The sequence below is a fragment of the Amphichorda felina genome (genome assembly GCF_050947745.1).
Source record: "Amphichorda felina strain 45539 chromosome Unknown scaffold_4, whole genome shotgun sequence".
NCBI classification, from domain to species: Eukaryota; Fungi; Ascomycota; class Sordariomycetes; order Hypocreales; family Bionectriaceae; genus Amphichorda; species Amphichorda felina.
The window spans coordinates 602,648-621,992 of record NW_028145046.1 but is presented as its reverse complement, the minus strand read 5'-3'; the positions used below and the strand labels follow the sequence as shown (position 1 = coordinate 621,992).

General features: G+C 54.7%; 6 protein-coding genes across 6 annotated transcripts; 5 read left to right on the top strand and 1 right to left on the bottom strand.

Moving 5' to 3' along the window:
* Positions 1-572: 572 nt before the first annotated feature.
* On the top strand, positions 573-2,354 carry ACO1O0_003943 (IQ calmodulin-binding motif-containing protein; the record flags this gene model as incomplete). Its single annotated transcript, XM_083193386.1, has 1 exon — positions 573-2,354. One exon carries the CDS (start codon positions 573-575, stop codon positions 2,352-2,354), a length of 1,782 nt encoding a protein of 593 aa, XP_083050334.1.
* A 657-nt stretch (positions 2,355-3,011) lies between these two features.
* On the top strand, positions 3,012-4,579 carry ACO1O0_003942 (something about silencing, SAS, complex subunit 4-domain-containing protein; the record flags this gene model as incomplete). The annotated part of the gene is given in 3 exon segments (XM_083193385.1): positions 3,012-3,015; positions 3,028-3,522; positions 3,597-4,579. 3 exon segments carry the CDS (start codon positions 3,012-3,014, stop codon positions 4,577-4,579), a joined length of 1,482 nt encoding a protein of 493 aa, XP_083050333.1.
* An 824-nt stretch (positions 4,580-5,403) lies between these two features.
* Positions 5,404-9,106, top strand: taf2 (transcription initiation factor TFIID subunit TAF2; the record flags this gene model as incomplete). Its single annotated transcript, XM_083193384.1, has 2 exons — positions 5,404-9,033; positions 9,083-9,106. 2 exons carry the CDS (start codon positions 5,404-5,406, stop codon positions 9,104-9,106), a joined length of 3,654 nt encoding a protein of 1,217 aa, XP_083050332.1.
* Positions 9,107-11,650: 2,544 nt separating this feature from the next.
* On the top strand, positions 11,651-12,451 carry SIN3_2 (Transcriptional regulatory protein sin3; the record flags this gene model as incomplete). Its single annotated transcript, XM_083193383.1, has 1 exon — positions 11,651-12,451. One exon carries the CDS (start codon positions 11,651-11,653, stop codon positions 12,449-12,451), a length of 801 nt encoding a protein of 266 aa, XP_083050331.1.
* A 216-nt stretch (positions 12,452-12,667) lies between these two features.
* On the top strand, positions 12,668-16,821 carry SIN3_1 (transcriptional regulator SIN3; the record flags this gene model as incomplete). Its single annotated transcript, XM_083193382.1, has 6 exons — positions 12,668-12,796; positions 12,874-12,974; positions 13,027-13,585; positions 13,648-14,472; positions 14,528-16,225; positions 16,282-16,821. The coding sequence occupies 6 exons, from the start codon at positions 12,668-12,670 to the stop codon at positions 16,819-16,821; spliced, it is 3,852 nt and encodes a 1,283-aa protein (XP_083050330.1).
* A 570-nt stretch (positions 16,822-17,391) lies between these two features.
* ERG10 (acetyl-CoA C-acetyltransferase) lies at positions 17,392-18,782 on the bottom strand (the record flags this gene model as incomplete). The annotated part of the gene is made up of 4 exons (XM_083193381.1): positions 17,392-18,394; positions 18,469-18,541; positions 18,605-18,654; positions 18,718-18,782. 4 exons carry the CDS (start codon positions 18,780-18,782, stop codon positions 17,392-17,394), a joined length of 1,191 nt encoding a protein of 396 aa, XP_083050329.1.
* Positions 18,783-19,345: the final 563 nt, after the last annotated feature.

The window sequence follows — 19,345 nt, the reverse complement described above, 5'->3', positions numbered from 1 at the left end:
GATTCTGGGCAGCCAGCAAACCCTCTGATGATTTTGATGCACCATGTCATTCCCGTTTCGCTTCGCCGAGTTGTTTTCTCTGCCGTGAGCGGCAGAGTTCCACGATAGCGTCAGACATTGACGCCCGACCAGATATGGGCTTGTGCCTGAACAACTCGACAGACAGGCGTACGTACAATAACGCCGCCGGCCAAAATGCCGGCGGCATTGGCGACTGCTTGAGTGATGGGTCCGGTGGCGACTCAGCGCCGATCTTGTCGACATTGACACTGGCAACGTGATATTGGACTTCCTTGGTAACATTGCAAGGCGGTTCCCATCTAACAATTCCGAATACACATACGAAGTACTAGGCAATATGCGATTGCTTTTTTTCCAGCTTCAAATTGAAGACAGGCCAAGGGACCGCGTCAGTTGAGTCGCTGGGAGCTAGGCAGCGCTGAGAACTGCAGCCAGTCTTATGCTGGCTGTCTCGGCGCCAAACGTCATAACGCTTGCCGCCCATCATCAAGATATCCATCCATGACACACCGAGCTTCTGCGCCCAAACTTGGCACTCATGGAGGCCTGCCATGGCCTCGCCACGAGTTTCGCAATCCGATTCGAAAATGTCTCTAGATGAATTTAGCGGCAACACCGAATTGCTCCGGCCGTCGCCACCCAAGACGGAGTCTTACATGGCGTCCCTCGTACCGCCCTCGCAGAAGGATTTCGAGCGCATCGCGCAGGTCCAGGAGCAGAAGGAGGAGGAGCTACGGCAGAGGGACAGGCAAAGGCGACAGGAGGCGATACAGGAGCAGAGACAGAAGGAGTCGTCAGAGGATGATCTCAGCTCCCCCCACACCCGGGCGGCAAGGCTGATACAAAAGACATTTCGTGGCCACAGGACGAGGAGAGAGCTACACGGTTTCGGGTTGGATGCGAACACTAGGTGGATCAGTGCGCTCCGGGAGGCTGAGTTTCGTCATACGACAAGGCCAAAGTCCAGGAGCGCACCGGGCGGCATCGCGCCACCACCGTCTGGGGAAGAAGAGGGCGATGAGGATAGTTCAAATGCCAGGTTGCGGTGGAAGAAGGCCAGCATCGTGGCCCGCCGAGCCGGCCACGACGATCTCGAGTCCGACACCTCGTCCACATCAGATTCTGGTGCATCGGGGGATGAGCGTGATGGAGTTTATCAGCAGAGTAATAAGCTTCTCGACGGACGACGCAATCACGCACAGATGATGGGCCTGCCGTACTTTCTCGAAATGGTGGATTTGAAACACCGGTACGGCAGCAACCTGCGGATGTATCACAGCGAGTGGAAGAAGTCTGACACCAAAGAGAACTTCTTCTACTGGCTCGACTTTGGCGAGGGGAAGAATATCGAGCTGAGTGCGTGTCCCCGGGACAGGCTGGAGAGAGAGAAGGTTCGATACCTCTCGCGGGAGGAGCGCCAGTACTACCTAGTCAAGATTGACGACGAGGGTAGGCTGCGCTGGGCAAAGAATGGGGCTCGGATCGACACAACCGAGCAGTACAAGGACAGTATTCACGGCGTCGTGCCCGTCGATGATCCGACGCCGGCTTTCAATCCGGAACTTCAACCCCGGCCTGTCTCTCCGCTCGCCAGCAGCCGCTCCAGTTCCCTCTCGTCTATCGACTCAAAGAGAGAGGCCGACAAGGCGGCGAAGTATGCGAACCACAGCCCGGATGAGCCCTCGCCCAGCGGCCTCAAGAAGGTGACGCACATATCGGCCTCAACCATCTGGAACAAGCTGCTACGGCGGTCTGTCAAGGACGGTACCTGGATCTTCGTTGCAGATACATCGTTCCGCCTCTACGTGGGCATCAAAAGCTCTGGAGGATTCCAGCACTCGTCCTTCCTCCAGGGCAGCCGCATCTCGGCAGCAGGGCTGATCAAGATCAAGAACGGGCGTATACGTTCGCTATCGCCGCTAAGCGGGCACTACCGTCCCCCCGCGAGCAACTTCAGCGCCTTCGTCAAGAGCCTCAGGGAAGGCGGCGTGGACATGTCGCACGTCTCCATCTCCAAGTCGTACGCCATCCTTGTCGGGCTAGAGACGTATGTTAAGACGCGCAAGAAGAGCAAGCACCTAGTCGAAAAGATGATGCACAGCAAGGACAAGATTGTCGCGCCCGAGGTGGCTCGCCAGCGCGAGGAGGAAGCCAAGGACACAAGCCAGAGCGCGCAGCGGGAGAGGGAGGTGATTGAGAAGCAGGAGGGGGTGAGGGAGGCAAGCCGGGCGGCTGTGAAGATGATGGAGAAGCTCAAGGTTGTGCCTCGCGAGCTGAAGGAGCAGCCCGAACAAGACAAGGTAGATAGTGGTGGCCGGGCAGAAGAGGCATAATTTTTAGATACCCTGGAAACCTGGAAGGGTTAGCCTGAATAATACATAGCCTATTTCGTACAAAGTGTATGTTGTCCGTCGCTTACCTATGGCTTCCTGTGATGTCTTGGTTATTCTACCGATCTACTCAACCACAGGTAGTTGGTGTCAATTGCACGTACTGTGCAGTTTACTAATAACATCTAAGAGCTAGACATAGATCCATCGGTCATACTAGTTTCACATTATTCGAATACATGTAGGATCGCCGCGGGGAAAAGTCCATCAAAGATTTTTTATACTATTGAAGTTTGTTTTGGTTTGGTAAAGCCTCAATTCGTCCCAATACTTAACTAATAGGTGCCATAGTTGGAGAGCGTAGGGTAGCGGTCACTTGAGCTAGGCAAGTTTCAGCGAGAGGCAACCGCTAGGGGTTGCGCTTCCAGGTGGTTGACAACTGAAGGCGCCCCCTAGAAAGGGCCCAACGTCAGTGCATCACGAAACAATCGCGACGAGACTTCAATCGACAAAACATCGCCAGATCACGCATCCGCCCCGAGAACCATCTCATGAGGGCACAGAAAACAATGCCAGGGCTCTCCTCGGTTGCCAATGGCCTCCGTCACCCGCTCCTCGCGACGAGCTGAGAGCCACACTCCGCATCACGCCAGCCCCCCGATGCGTTCTCGCCCAGCTAACTTTAACCACGCTGCCGCTGGGGGAGGAGGCGGAGGAGGAATCGGTCGCATGAAGCGTGCAATAGACGCTCCCGCCGAGAACGATTACGAACCTGTCAAACCGAAAAAGCCGCGCATCGCGGTTGAGATCCTCACACAGCCCGCTGCCAGGAGCGACAAGACTGTGAATCGCAAGCCCAAGGTGCCACCGCCAGCGAAGCCTGCGCCAGCGGCTCTGCCCACCCCAAACCAAACTTCCACCCCTCGCAAGGGCGGTGGCCACAGCGCAAAGCCACCTGTCGCCCCCGACGACGACCAGAACCTTACAAAACACCAGGTAAAGGTCATCAATGGCATTAAGCATGAATTGGACCGTCTCCAGCCCCAAGGAACAGTCCGTAAGGAGCAAGGGCGTAAGCTCCGGTCGCAGGAAGCGACGCGGTTCAAGAGCGAGCTGTCGGCCTATTTCCCCGACTACGACGAGGTTATTGGGAACGACCCAAAGGAAGAGCGTATGTCTGAAAAAAATCCTGATCGCTCTGCCGGGCCTTATGCCCCTGGTACCGTCGTCACTAATTGATTCCAGATCTGTTGAATATTGATACGCCTATTGTCGTTTTCGATTCGAATACCAACCGCGCCACACCGCCAGGGTCTCAGCACGCCGTACCGCCACCCTCCGACAGCACAACATTCCCTGTACGAGGATACGGCGATGCCCTATACACAGACATTGTCGACTCTCAACGCATCGATTTCAGTTTTCTAGAAGCACAATATAAGAATAAGACTTTGGAGGATCCCTTACCAAATAGTTTGTTCGAACCGGCGCACAAACGAGCAGAACGGCTTGAACGGTCTATCCGTAATACAGAAAAGGGGAGGGCACAGCATGAAAGGGATCAGATCGTTCGCCTCTTGGAGGGGTTGCAAGGTCATGACTGGCTGCGAGTAATGGGTGTGAGCGGTATCACCGAAACAAAGAAGAAGGCATTTGAACCGGCCCGCCAACACTTTATTCAGGGATGCCAGGGGATTCTCGACAAGTTCCGCAACTGGAGCTTGGAAGAAAAGCGACGGAAGCTGGAGAAGGAGCGGGCGTTGGCTGAGCAGGCCGGTGAGGACGAAGAAGATGACGAGGATGAGCAGGGGGGAGAGGAAGGCACCGACCAGAGCGAAGAGATCGGCGGCGATGACGAGGCCTCGACGGGGGACACTAGCGAAGCCTCCTCGCCCGCGAAGCAGCTGCGCGAAGAGGCGATGGCGAGATCAAGGTTGTCATCCAGGACGATCAAGCGGCCACGGCCCGTGGCCAGACCACCGCCTCTCCGACCCCCGGGACCTCCAGCACCCCCGAAAGAATTCAAGTCTTTCTTCTCAAAGAAATATGAGCGGGAAAGTGCGCTGAACCGTACTCGTCGGGCAGGTCGAAAGATTCTCGCCTTCGGACACCCGATCCCCGAGTTCCCAGTGGCCAACTTTGATCTGCCAGAGTATTATCGGGACGAAGAGACACTGAGAGTCAGAGCGCGTAAGAAGCGCAGGGACAGACGCGGCAGTAGAAACTGAAGACGCAATAATTCTGGGATGTGGTGCACGCAGCGTCGCCTCATGTATTTTACTCTTCCAAGGACAGGGACGGTATGGGATAAGGGCTCACATGGTATGGCGTAACGGGTTTGCTTCGTCTGGCTTGCGACGTGGATGGAGTGTGCGGTATGGGTTTGTTTCTTGGAGCGGGGCCTAGATTTGTGATATGCAATTAGGAGAGAAGGTTCCAGAATAGGACAGATGAGGAAGGCCTGTAAATTCGAGTTGGCCTTTGCGGGTGATTTTGTGAAATCTGTCTGGCGTCGCTAGAGGTGCAAGTGGCGTGTTGGGAGCGTCGGTGGTTGAGACTTAATAAGAGGTGAGGCTTCTCAGGTGCCTGACCTTGTGGGAGCCACAGGTGGTCCGTGCACCCTGCATGCAGCTTCTCCCTCTCGACGCGCATTGAACTCTGAAGCTCCATTGCCCTGCCTTGCCGTGAGCTGTTGACTCTTGCCCTCCACTTCACTCTCTCTTCAGCGCCTAGAACATCCGTACCACGACTTCCGCTCGCTTACAGTTGACACCTCCATCGGTTTGAACCCTTGCGCGACGCCGCGGGAGGCCTCATTTCTGCGACGGCGTTCTCGAATAGCCTGTCCACAAACAGCAGAGACCACTCCGTACTATGCGACGACCGTTACCCTGAAGATTGAAAACTTGATGCGCACGGGAGGCGCACACGCAAACAAACTCGATGCGCGGTGCCTGCAGACTGAGCTCGCTAGAGCGGTGATTCTTTGTTGCTTCTGCGACCTTCCGACCCGCATCAGAACCTCCAGCGACCCACGACCCCAACGCCCGACATGACTGACCAGGCGGCTGAGCGTCACACGCTCATTGACGGGGATCGCGACCTGCCTCCCATAGAGGATGGACCGGTACTCGAGTATTTCGTCATCAAGCAGGATGTTTTTCTCGACGTCAACTTTCGCGAGAAGCGCATCGACGGCACGACCGACATTTTCCTCGTCGTCTTCAACGATAAGCTTGACGAGGTCACTCTAGACGCAGCTCACTGCGAGATCGATACGAAGCATATTACTGTTACCGAGCTACGCGAGGCACATGGCGAGATTCACGAAGGCCAGAAGCGCCGGGTCGCTGCCGAGTACCAGGACCCATACAAACGACTCGAAAACCCCAAAGGCTGGAACTGGACGGCAGAGCATCATGATCTTCGCCGCATCCGTGCCCGAAATCTCTTTCATAGCCGCAAAACCGATGTGCCCGCCGAGGCTAGAGAAGTCGCGGGTTGTACGCCGGTGTACGGTTCGTTGAAGGTCAGCCTGCGAGGGAGGGCCGACCAGGATCGACCGCGGTTGATTATCAGAAAGTCGACAGTGAACCTCGAGTCTCAAACCACATCTGGTAGCAAGCAATTCAAAATTACCATACCCTTCACCAACAAGAACCCTCGGGATGGACTGCATTTTGTTGGGGTAGATCCTCTGGACCATCGGTATACGCACATGTATACACGTCACTCGGTTCACCCGGGGACTGCTTCTTGCATATTTCCTTGCATCGATGATCACGGCTCTCGATGTGAGTGGAAGATCTCCATCAGATACCCACGAACGCTAGGGGATGCGCTCCAGAAGCCACTCGCCTCGCACCAGAACGGATCCTCCCACAACGTCAACAGCAAGACGCAGACGGATGCGCCTGATCGCACCGTCGATCTAGTGGAAGAGGACAAGCTCAGAGAGATGACGGTGATATGTTCCGGCTTTCTTATGGAGGATAAGACGGACCCAAAGGATGACCGCAAGAAGATTATGACCTTTGAGCCGGAGAAAAAGACTTCAGTTCAGAAACTGGGCTTCGCCGTGGGCCCATTCGAGCATATTGATCTTTCTTCTGAGTTTCGCTCAGAGGAGGACGAAATCAAGCTTGGATTGAGCGCCCTGAAGGTTCACGCTTATTGTCTGCCCCGGCGCGGCGAATGGGTCCGCAACACCTGTGCTGCGCTGACAATGGCCGCCGATTACTTCAGTTATACCTTTGCCAAGTATCCGTTTTCCAATTTCAAGCTGTGCTTCTTGGAAGACATGATCGAGGAGACGGTCCCACTCCACTCCATGGCCTTTATCAGCAACCGCTTGCTCTTCCCTGAGGACGTCATCGACACCGAAGTCGATGTGACTCGCAAGCTAGTCTTCACTCTGGCATACCAATGGACTGGCATCAACCTCATACCTAATACTCGAAACGACCTGTGGCTTGTCTTCGGCATCGCGCATTATATGACTGATCTTTTCATGAAGCGGCTTTGCGGAAACAACGAGCATCGGTTCAGGATGAAAATCATGGCCGATCACCTGGTCGATGTTGATATTAACCGCCCTTCCCTATTCGACCTCGGGGCAAATCTTCATTTGGGGGACTTTGAGATGGACTTTATGAACTTAAAGGCACCTCTGGTCTTCTTCATACTCGACAAACGACTGATAAAGGCCTCAGGAGGGCATGGCCTGACTCGCATCTTGGCCAGGTTCCTGACCAAGGTCCAAGTTGAGAGTGGCGATAGCTCAAGCATTCTGAAAACAGAGGATTTCAAGCTGAGATGCGAAAAGGCGGCTAGGTACCGCCTTGAGTCTTTCTGGAACCAATGGGTTTATGGCAGCGGATGTCCAAGATTCGATGTCAAAGCCAAATTCAATAAGAAGCGACTGTGCGTGGAGTTGACTCTTAATCAGATTCAACTTCAGACGGTCAAGAAGCCTGAGCTCGAGAAGAACGACTTTCTCCGAGTTATCAGAGAGCGACGTGCTGAGACACCTCTGGGGGATGTCCAACCGTTGTTCACAGGTCCTATGACCATTAGGATCCATGAGGCCGATGGCACACCTTACGAACACATCCTAGAGATTCGAGAAGACGCCACGCGATCAACCAAGTTCGAAATTCCGTATAATACCAAGTATAAACGCCTGAAGAGAACACGCCGGATGAAGGAGAAGCACACGGGGGCCGCAAACGTCGATGGCGGAGAAGGGGCTGAGGACGCGTTGCTATACTGTCTAGGGGACGTCCTTCAAACTCCCGAAGAGCAGAAGCAGTGGGAGCTCATAGATTGGGATCCTGAAACCGAGCGGAAGATGGACCAGGAGTCCTATGAGTGGATCCGTGTCGATGCAGACTTCGAGTGGGCTGCCTCGATGAAACACACACTGGAGCCGTATATGTATGTCTCTCAGCTCCAGCAGGACAGAGACGTTGTGGCACAGCAGGATGCGATGCTATATCTCGCTCACGGACCGCTCCATCCCATTGCCTCCGGATTCCTCGTCCGCACACTCGTTGACAAACGCTATTTCCATGGCATTCGGACAATGGCGGCTCAGGCGCTCCCGAGGCAGGCAAACATCAAGGATATTCCCATGCTAGGGCTTCGACAGCTCATGATGGCTTACCGTGATATGTTCTGCTTCGAAAACACAAGCCAGCCACAGCCCAACAACTTCTCTGATAAACAACAATACAAAGTTCGCTGCGCCATCATTCGCGCAATCGCCGACGTCAGAGACAACAGCACACACCGGTGTCCCTTAGAAGCCCGCCAGTTCATCCTCGATCAGCTGCTCTTCAACAACAATGAGGACAACCCTTACTCCGACCACCACTGGATTGCGCTTCTTGTCGAGGCTGTCGCAACGTCTCTAATCCCGTCCCAAAAGGACGACTGGCTAGAGCGCCAGTGGAAGGTTCAACACGAAGAAGAGCGCCAGTTCCTCGATTCAGCTCTTGAACAGATTGAACGGGTTCTTAGACGCGATGAGTGGACTAATTCGTACCAGAACATCTGGACCATCGCTGGCCTGGATGCCAAGCAGCGTCTCATGAAAGCAGAAGTCATCCCTAAAAACTTTTCAGAGTTTGGCCAATACCTACTGGATGGGACTGCAGACCAGATCCGGGTCAAGTGCTTCGAAGCACTTATTGATCTCGGCGCGATGACAGACCATGTGGTATTCACCTTCTTGATGTACGTGCTGACTACGGATCGATCACCGTTTGTCCGCGGTAAGCTCATCCAGGCCGTTGCTCGCGGGCTCGCTGCAATCGCATTCGGGGAACATACAAAGGTCGTTAAGGACGAGCCACCCGCGGATGCCGACCCCTTGCTGGTTGTGCAGGATAGTGAAAAGGAGGTTGAAGCTCGGAAGGAGATGTTTGCCCGCAAGGAGAACCTGGACGCCGCCCTCAAAGCTCTGAGGAAAGAGATGGACGAGACATACGCTGCGGACGAACGTCATTACAGGACGGCGATGCGCAAGGCGCTAGATCATGGAGATCTTGGACGTGCAGATGTCGAAGGTCTGCTCGACATCGCGGCCATGATGTTTGATGAGGCTCAAAGTTGGATCCTGACATTGAACCTTCCTAAGGGTTGGAAGGTGAATAGGGTTACGCCGCAAATTGGGGACCGAGTAAGTGGATGAACTTGACCCGAGACGACCGTGAGAATTTTGCTGACAGATTTTAGTTGTTGATGAATTTTAATTCCTACTATAAGATGCAACCAAAGGTCCCATATGCGGAGCCGTCAGCCATTGAGCCGAAGCGTCCAGTGGCACTTCCAAAAGCCCCCTCCATCAAGATCAATACAAAGGGCTCTGGGACTCCGCGTCCCTCTATTTCTGGGGCTCCACGTCCCTCTATTTCTGGGACTCCACGCCCTTCTATTTCTGGGACTTCACGCCCTTCTATTTCGGGGACTCCACGCCCTTCTATTTCTGGGACTCCGCGTCCTTCTATTTCCGGGACTCCACGTCCCTCTATGTCTGGGACCCCACGCCCCTCTGTCTCTGGCCCTGTGGACGGCCAGCTGCTCACGGCTGCTCGGAAGCCTAGCATAAACCTATCGAAGGCCGCTCCCGATACACCCGTCCAATCGTTGGCTAAGCGGCCTCTTCAAGATAAAGATGACGGCGCCTCATCATCAGCTGCAAAGCGCCCCAAAACTGAGACACCAACTCACCCCAATGGTCTGGATAGCCAACGGCGCAAGGGTAGCCACATCGTGACTCTTAAGACGTCCAATCCGAAGCGTCTTGCCCTTGTACTGGGACAAAGATCATCACCACTGGCGGGGTCGGCTCGGACATCGTTACCGGGGATGGTCAAGAGGGAGCCCGAGGATGCCCATGATATCATTGTGGCCAAGCCTGCGAGAAAGCCTCTTCCCAGTGCAGGAGAATCGGCTAGGAGGCCGTTACCAACCGGTGGATCTTCCATGTCACCGCCACCGCCAAAGATGACCATTGACACGAATCACCGTGTGTCACCCGCTGGAGGACAGGCAGGAAGCCCACCACCTCCGACGCCCGGCAGTGCTACTGGGCGTCCGAAGATCAAGATTATACGAAAGCCACAGCCTGGTGCTTCCTCCTCTCCCCCAGCTCCTTGAATGGAGTGGGCCGTCCTGTAGCAAAGGGGACGGATAGTAGACAGGGGTCTAGGGCAGTAGCCTTTTCTTTAGACATGGTCCCCGCTTCTCATGGCCTGGGGTGCGCGGGATATACGGGTGTGATTCTGCTTCATGAAGGATAATGGGCTCACTATGGGTATGTGGGGGGAGCGTTTTGATGGCTAGAAGAAGATGAAAAGCGGCAATGACCCGTCACGGCGGTTTGGAATAGTGGATGGTGAGAGATGAGAATGTTGAAAGGGTGGCACGGCCGTTGAGATGACAGGTGCGCATTGCGTTGGCGTTTAGGATGGGCTTCAACGGTCCCTGGCGTTTGTTTCTCTGCTTTCTTTTCCTGCTAGGGGTTGGCTAGGCCAGAGACTGCTGTGAATAAGGCTAGAACGGTACAGACTCAGCAGTTGAGGCAATGAAAACGATTAATCGCCAAAGTTGACAGGCCTGTGGAAATTAGTTGACACATGTACACCCGGACATATGGATTATCGTCAATAATAATGCTGATGAACGCTGGTATCGTTGGGCGCGAGTAGAAAGTAAATACTTGTGAAATTGGTACTTTGATATCTACACGAGGAGTAGCTGATGCTGGGTAGACTCTAAGGGAAAATCGATATGAAAAAAGTATATTGTAGATGTGTGTACGTCGTAGAGGAGCTAACTACTATCAACGTGGTTATCGATAGCGTTGAACTTTTTAACTCTCTGATAATACTAGTACGAGTATAGAGGCTGGTGGCGATGCTAAACCCTTGTTGTGGGGCCGACTGAATCTCCTTCCAGGTCTGACGCTAAGAGAGGACTTACCCAGCTCCTGGACTTTGTGGGTGGAGGTTCAATTGTCGACGGCATCTACAAAGAGGGATGTATGGAGACAGGGCCTCCAGATGATACCTAGGATACCTATTCATTAATAGAAAAGCTGATGGGGGAAGAATTCAAATGTGGCCTCCAGCGCCCTGAGAGCCCTGAGAGCATGAGAGCTCGAGAGCCTGAGAGCAACTCTTTGCAGGTTGTTATGACGCCGACGGCCCCACCTCCACCAATTGGCCGAATTCGGGAATTGTGTCGCGGATCAGCGGCTGGGCGCTGGGCGGGTAGCGTCGCGACCTGGCAACCTTGCAAGTTTTATTGCCGAGATAAAAAGGATCGATCTCCATCCCCCTTATCACCACGTGATGCGGCATCCGCCGCGCTCAGCTTGTGCGAACCCCGGTCACATCTCGTCACCCCCAGACCCAGAGCGTCAAAGAGGGAGCTGCTTCGCAACTTTGCAACAATTCATCCTCAGACCAGCGGCACCCCCAGCACCCCACGTCCCGTGTCTGGACAGTCGTGTTTTTTCGGTGCATCTTATCTGCCTTCTGTTACCCATGTAGATGGTTTCTGGTTCATGTGCCTGTAAGTCTTTTTCCCTCCTTGCCTACGCCGCTGTCGCTGCTACGGCACAATCGGCCTGGTCTCCTGAGCCGAAGAGTGGCGGGACGCCAAAGAAAGACACTCTATCCCCGGGCCCATGCCCGCACGGCATTGCTATTGTGCTTCTGGGGATTTCCAACGAGCTGCCGCTTTCTCACTCTCTTGCAGAACTGTTGCTGATCGCTCTGGCCCAGACTAGCATGAACAGTCAACACCCCCACGGTGGCAGCGGCCCAGCGCCCTACGATCGGGACCGCGAAATGGAAGAACGACATCGTGCCCTCCAGCAGCATGAGGAGATGGCCCGCCGCGACCATGAGCGGGAGAGAGAACGAGAGCGCGATCGCGATCGCGACCGAGAGCGCGAATCAAACGAGCGGTTCCAATCGACACCCCATCATAGTAGCAGTGCCGGCTCGATCCCCATCCACCAGCCCGTGGCCTCGCGAACGGCCAACGCTATTCACAGCCCTGGCGGGATACTTGGGAACTACAACGGCAACGCGCCAAACGTCCCCTTGGGTGGTGGTGGTGGCGGCGGCGGCGGCGCTCCTCCGGGCTCTGTGGCCAGCTTCGGCGGCCCCTTGCAGCAGTCGGAGCAGCACGGCCGCCAGGGGCAGCACGGCGGGCAGGGAAATGCCGGCGCGCAGCATCAAATGTTTGCGCCCATGCCGCACTCCCAGGGTCCCGCTGCCGGCTCGCAGAGTGCCACCGGACCCAGCGCTGCCGCCGCAGCTGTGTTTGGCGGGGCGCTGCAGCAACAGCAGCAGCAACAATCACAGCAGCAGCAGGATGGGCGTGGTGGCCAACAAGGTGGTCCTCCATTCCGTGGGATGACCCCTGGGGGCCATCAGATTCCTGGCGGCATCACCCAGGGCCAGCAACCCATTCTCAATGTGAGTGGACTCTCTCTACCTGATTTTCTTCCATCCGAGGATCGCTTCCGATTTCCCAGCGAGTGGTTTGTCCTCCGTCCCCACATGTTTACCAGCAAGCTCTGAATCGCTGTTCACTTTCACCTGCATCTCACGAGCCCAATCTACCTTCCCACTCTGTACCTAGTTCCTGTTACCTTGTTTTGTTTCCCCGGCTGGCAGGAGAAAACCCACTTGCCTCTACCGTCACGATCAGTCATCTATCGACGGGAGTACTGTTGAAGTCGTCCATCCTGGTACTGTTGCAAAGGCGTGGGCATGAGCTCTCTCTCCACCGGGGCCATGGGTGCCGTGCCTGGGAGGGGATCATCGCTCGGTGCTACGCAGATCGCGTTTGCGCACGCAAGCGAGCCTTTGCCCTCCTGGCGTGGCAGCGATGTCGGCCTTTGGTTCCTTTATGATAGCTACCTCGTACATGCCATCTTCCCTTCCTTTGAGGCATCGCACGCGCATATTTGAGAACTATGCTAACATTTAATGCGCTTCAGGACGCCCTCACCTACTTGGATCAGGTTAAGGTCCAATTCCACGATCAGCCCGATGTATACAATAGGTTCTTGGACATTATGAAAGATTTCAAGAGCCAATCGTGAGTGATGTCGGACGCCCCGGCGCCGAATTCGACTGACAGCATGCACTAGGATCGACACTCCTGGCGTCATCAACAGAGTCTCCGAGTTGTTTGCGGGGCATCCAAATCTGATCCAGGGATTCAACACTTTCCTACCCCCGGGCTATAGGATAGAGTGTGGCGCTGGCAATGACCCGAATACCATCAGGGTGACCACTCCCATGGGGACCACTATGCAGCAGATTGCAGGCCGCGGAAGTCAGACCGAAGTACATGGGTCCTCGGCTGGGGGGCAGCCTCCCTTTCAGGATCGTGGTGCTCAGTGGCAGCGACCTCAGCGTAGCATTGAGAGCCCCGAGGCAACATTCAGCACTCCTGTGCAGAATGGCTCCAACCTCTTGGCTGTTGCTCAAGGGGCCCCTTATGAGGGCTCAGCTGTGGGTCCGCAAAGGAATACATCACAGGCACCAGTGGGTGGGGGCGCTGGCAACCAGGCCAACACTCGCAACGCTCATACACCAACTCCTTCTGGACCGGCCCCCGTTAATGGCAACTCTGGTCAGGGTCCGCTGAGTGCCAAGGGGCCGGTGGAGTTTAACCACGCTATTTCATATGTCAACAAGATCAAGGTGAGTTTCACCGAGTTTGGTGGCGTCGGTGCATGATCTACAGAGGCTAATCATCTTCCAAGAACCGCTTCCAGGACAAACCGGAGATCTATAAACAATTTCTGGAGATTCTCCAGACGTACCAAAGGGAACAGAAGCCTATCCAGGATGTCTATGCACAGGTTACGGCCCTCTTTCACGAGGCACCAGATCTGCTAGAGTCGTTCAAGCAGTTCCTCCCGGAGTCTGCTGGCCAAGCAAACAAGGCCACTCCCGGGCGTGGCGAAGAGGGGATGGGTGGCGCAAGAACCCCTCAGCCCAGAGATGGCCAGAAGATGCCGCCTCTTGGGAGCTTTGCGCCTCCGGCAAGCGCGAGCAAAGACAACAAGAAGCGACCACGAGCAGCGGACAAGCAGGCTGCTAATGCGGGCGCCCTGTTGACAGATGCTGCTGCTGCTAGCCGACTAGCTCAACCGAGCACTGTTAATGGTGCCAAGCGGCCTAAGTTGAGCCATGCACGCGCCACAGCCGATGGTGCCGTTGTGGAACCCACACTCACTCCGATGATGCCTGAACCCTACCCGCCCCGGGCTGCCACGACTTCGACCCAGGATGAGATCGCCTTCTTCGAACGTGTCAAGAAGTTCCTTGGCAATCGATCTTCTATGAACGAGTTCCTCAAGCTCTGCAATCTTTTCAGCCAAAATATCATTGACAAGAATACGCTGTTTCACAAGGGTGTTCAGTTCATTGGTGCGAATCCTGATCTGCTGAGCTTCTGGAAGGCGTTCGTGGGCTATGATACTCAGGACGTGGTCATTGACAATCGCCCTGAACCACCGATCGAAAAGGTTTCCCTTAGCAATTGCCGAGGATACGGACCTAGCTACAGACTTCTGCCAAAGAGGGTAGGTTATCTTGATTTTACATATATGCTGCTTTTGGCTGACACTTTCTATCTAGGAACGATTGAAGCGTTGTAGCGGGCGAGACGAGCTTTGCCAGTCTGTGCTAAATGATGAGTGGGCCTCCCACCCTACCTGGGCTTCCGAAGACTCTGGCTTCGTAGCCCACCGAAAAAACCAGTTTGAAGAAGGGCTGCACCGCATTGAAGAGGAGCGTCATGACTATGACTTTTATATTGAGGCGAATCTGAAATGCATCCAGCTGCTCGAACCCATCGCCCAGTCGATGCTGGCCATGTCACCAGAAGAACGCGAGGGATTCTACATGCATCAGGCCCTTGCTGGCCAGAGCACCTCCATCTTCAAGCGGATATGCAAGAAGATTTACGGGGACCGTGGAATCGATGTTGTTAACGACATGTACAGCCATCCCTTTGACGTGGTCCCAGTTCTCCTTGCTCGCATGAAGCAAAAGGACGAGGATTGGCGCTTCTCTCAGCGTGAATGGGAGAAGGTGTGGCATGCTCAGACTGAGAACATGCACCTGAAGAGTCTCGACCACATGGGCATTCTTGTCAAGTCTAGCGACAAGAAAAATCTCACGGCGAAGCACTTGGTTGATGTCATCAAGACTAAGCATGAAGAGCAGCGCCGTGAGCGCGCGCTCAAGGGCAAGGCTTCCCATTACCAGTTCACCTGGGATTTCAGCGACAAGGAGGTAGTGGTTGAGCTGCTCCGTTTAGCGATGCTCTACAGCTTGAATGCTGGCCAGCATAGCAACCAAGAGAAGGAGCGCATTCTTGAGTTTCTTGAAATGTTTATTCCTGTCTTTTTCGACATTCCCGAGGAGCAGTTCCAGGACAGGCTCCCTAAGGTTCCGCTTGATTCAGGAGAAGAGGATGTTGATGACCACACGCCAGCCGAGCTCACGAATGGCCGGAGCCGTCGGAACGGGAAGAAGGGAGATCTCCTCCGAGGCGTTCTTGATCCTGGGCGAAATGCCAGCAGGCCTAGGAATCAGAAGGAGGGCAGTGCCGCCTCGGGGAGCAAGGAGACAACACCCGACGTCGGCTCGAACGAAGAAGACATGCCTGATGCGGCTGATGATGGTACTGTTCCCGAAGTTTCGAACGAGCGGTGGATGCCGAGCGTCCCGAAGCCGGTTGTCGTCGGTGAGAGCAATGGACTCTTGGACTCGGACGGCGAGCTTAAGGCGGATGGGCTCTTCGCGCGCAAGTGGTATCATTTCTTCTGCAATCAGACCATCTTCGTCTTCCTCAATATCTTCCGGACGCTGTACACCCGCCTGGAAGACATCAAGAACAGCAAAGAGAATGTCGCATTCGAAGTCAAGCGGCTGAGTAAAGAGAAGCCTGCCCGAGATATTGGCTATTCGGACAACCACATGGCCTTCTTCTCGCCCAATGATGACCCTACGACCTACTGGCCGAAAACTGTGGAGCTGATCGAGGACTATATCACCGGCGAGGCGGATGAGAACCGTTACCAAGATGTCATGCGTCACTACTACCTGCGTAACGGCTGGAAGCTGTACACCATTCAGGACTTGCTCAAGACCCTGTGCCGTCTTGCTCTTACCTGCAGCAGCACCGATGCCAAGGAGAAGTCTCCGGATCTGATTCAACAGTATATCAACAGCCGTGAGAAGCAGGAGACCAGCTACCAGACTGAGATCAGCGCTCGGAAATTTGCTGAGAAGTGTGTCAAGGATGGAGAACTGTTTGCAATTCGCTGGGTGAGTACCAAAATCTTTCCCACCTCCTCTCATCATCAGCCACTGACATGATTTAGTACCCTGAGGAGTCGACAGCAACTGTCCGTTGGCTGCAGCGTGACGAGACCACATTCCATACAGATGATATGCAGCTTCGTGAGCGCTGGCAATACTACATCTCGTCCTTTATTCGCGTGGAACCCACGGAGGGCATCCCGAGGTCGAGACTGCAAAAAGTGGTTCTGACACGCAACCTCCCTTCGGGTGACGCCGACTCTGATGGGGGCTCTATCCCTAAGCCGGTGTCGTATGAGGAGAACCTTGTCGTCAGTATTTGTCTTAGATCCTCCAAGATGATTTGGGAACCTGGCACCTCCGAGTACTTTGTCTACGATCAGGCGCCTAAGACTAACGAGCAGCGGGAGCGCCGAGAGAAGTTCACCAAAGCCCTCAGCAACCATCGCGAGGTGGAGCTCACCAAGAAGTTTGTCCACAACCCTGTCTGGGCTAAGGACATGAGCCCTGAAGAGGTGCAAGAGCAGAACAGCAATTTCCGCAAGTGGATGGACGAGGGTGTTGTGCCTCCCAATGCTAATGTCGATGTGGACATGGACTAGACCCGACAGGAAGTGTCTGGTCGGAGAATCATAGTTTGATGATTTCTTGGGGCTTTTGCCTTTATCGCGAATGGAGGAACTTCCTGGGCAATGAAACCTATACGCAAGAAAGATGGCATACATGGTTGATTTTCTGTTTCTGTGTTTCCCTTTTTCTGGGTTTTATGTCTTTTTATTCTTTACTCTAAGCGCTCGTCTCCGTTCTGCTATTGTGTTTGTTTTCTGGCTGCCAATTGGAGAAATCAAAACGGGGGTATTGATTGTATGAGGCAAGGGGATGGCGGATAGCTCTGCTGAGGGGTTGGGCAGAGAGCGATGGCATAGGGGATGTATACCTTCCTAGTCATCGAATAGGGAGAACAGAAACGTTGCCCGTTTTCTGCTCTTCATGTATTTTTATCCCAATCGATTTTCATACTAATTCTTTTCTAGCATTTTAAAGTAATTCATGGTGGCCAACCCATCTAGCCACGCTAAGGTAGGCATATGCGAGGTTGTTCAATTGTCCAAGTGACATTTTGTATCTCCAATTAATGTAAGCTCATCATCTCATCTAAAATCCGTGGACGCTTATTGCAAGTTCTCAATGACGATGGCCGAAGCACCGCCACCACCGTTGCAGATACCAGCGCAGCCAATCTTGGCACCCTTCTCCTTGAGGACGGTGGTCAGAGTGCTGACAATGCGGGCGCCAGAGCAGCCTAGAGGGTGGCCAATGGCGACGGAGCCGCCAAAGACGTTGACCTTCTCAGGGTCGAGGCCCAGGAGCTTGATGTTGGCGAGTGCGACAACGGAGAAGGCCTCATTGATCTCGTAGAAGTCGATGTCGGACTCGGACAGACCGGCGTGCTTGATGGCCTTGGGGACGGCAAGAGCGGGGGCGACAGTGAAGCGCTCGGGCTCGCGCTCGGCGTCGCCCCAGCCGAGGATCTTGGCGATGGGCTTAACTCCGAGCTCCTTGACCTTAGCCTCGGACATGAGGACGACGGCGGCGGCACCATCGTTGAGAGGGGCGGCGTTGGGAGCGGTAACGGTGCCGTCTGACTTGAAAGCCGGGCGCATGGCACGCAGTTTGGCCTCGTTGAGGTTCTTGACCTCGTCGTCACGGTCAATGACAACGGGAGGCTTGCCGCGGCCGCCGGGGACCTCGACGGGAACAATCTCCTTGAAGAGACCAGCCTCAGTGGCGGCCTGGGCACGCTTGTAGGTGTTGACGGCGTAGTTATCCTGGTCCTCGCGGGAGAAGGTGTTATCGGCGGCGCAGAGCTCGGCCTGGAGACCCATGTGCTCCTTCTTGTAGGCGTCGGTGAGACCATCCTTGAGAACACCGTCGACAAGGGTCTGGTCGCCGTATTTGGCACCGTTGCGGAGGTTGGGCAGGTAGTGGGGGGTGTTCGACATGGACTCGGTGCCACCAGCAACGACGACGGAAGAGGTGCCGAGCATGATGTTCTGGGCACCGAGGATGATGGCCTTGAGGGACGAGGCGCACACCTTGTTCACGGTGGTGGCGATGGTGGTCTGGGGGAGGCCAGCGCCGATGGCACACTGGCGGGCAGGGCCCTGGCCGAGGCTGGATGGAGGACATTATCAGCAGTGCATTCAAGAGGAGCAGATTATGGCGCATTAGGGGATTTCAGAGCATACCCAGCAGAGAGGACATTGCCAAAAAAGACCTCCTCGACGTCCTCGTTCTTGATTCCAGCTCGCTGAACCGCTCCTATAAGGCGACGGAAGAAGATTAGCCAGCGTTTTCGTCGCAGATAATCACTGGCGAACATACCTTTGATAGCCTCAGCACCCAGCTGCGTCGCAGTCAGGGAGGAGAGGGAGCTGCATGAGAGTCAGTATCGGGGTTCCTGTTGGAGGACTGGCGCGGGGCAGAGCTGAACTGACCCAAGAAAAGACCCAACAGGGGTTCTGGCGGTTGAGACGATGTAGACGGGAGGAAGGTTCGACATGGTGAAGACGCTTGCGAAAAGGAAGGATAGATAAGAACAGGAAAGATATGATGAAGGAAAGAGAAGGGGAAACTGTGTAAGAAAAGCTTCACCGTCTAATATCTCTCCGATGGTCGGTTGTTTCTCCCACCTTTTCTCGATTTGTTGGTGACACCCAGGCCAACAATCGCAGAGGGGCACAGAGGTGTAAAAAAAGGGCCGAACTACGCTCACCTAAAACCCACCTATCACTGCTCGGCGTATTTCGGTACTCCACCAATCCAGGGCATCACGCACTAGCGCTGGGGGCTCCACCGTCGATACGCACCTGCAGGCGGTTCCTTCGTAGGCGGGGCATCTAACGCCAAACCAATCAGCGTGCTCAACATGATCTGATTTCGCACAGCCTTGTAGTACCACACGTGATCTTTGTCAGCCTTGTCGCGTTCAGCTATCAAAAATGTTCAAGGTTGGCGTCACCCACTGGGGCGCAGACAGCTAGCACCCGGAGCCCGTGCCAACAACCCGCAATTTCGATCGCTGTTGGTGCCATTTTCATCTCGGGAAAAGCGGGAAGATTGTCA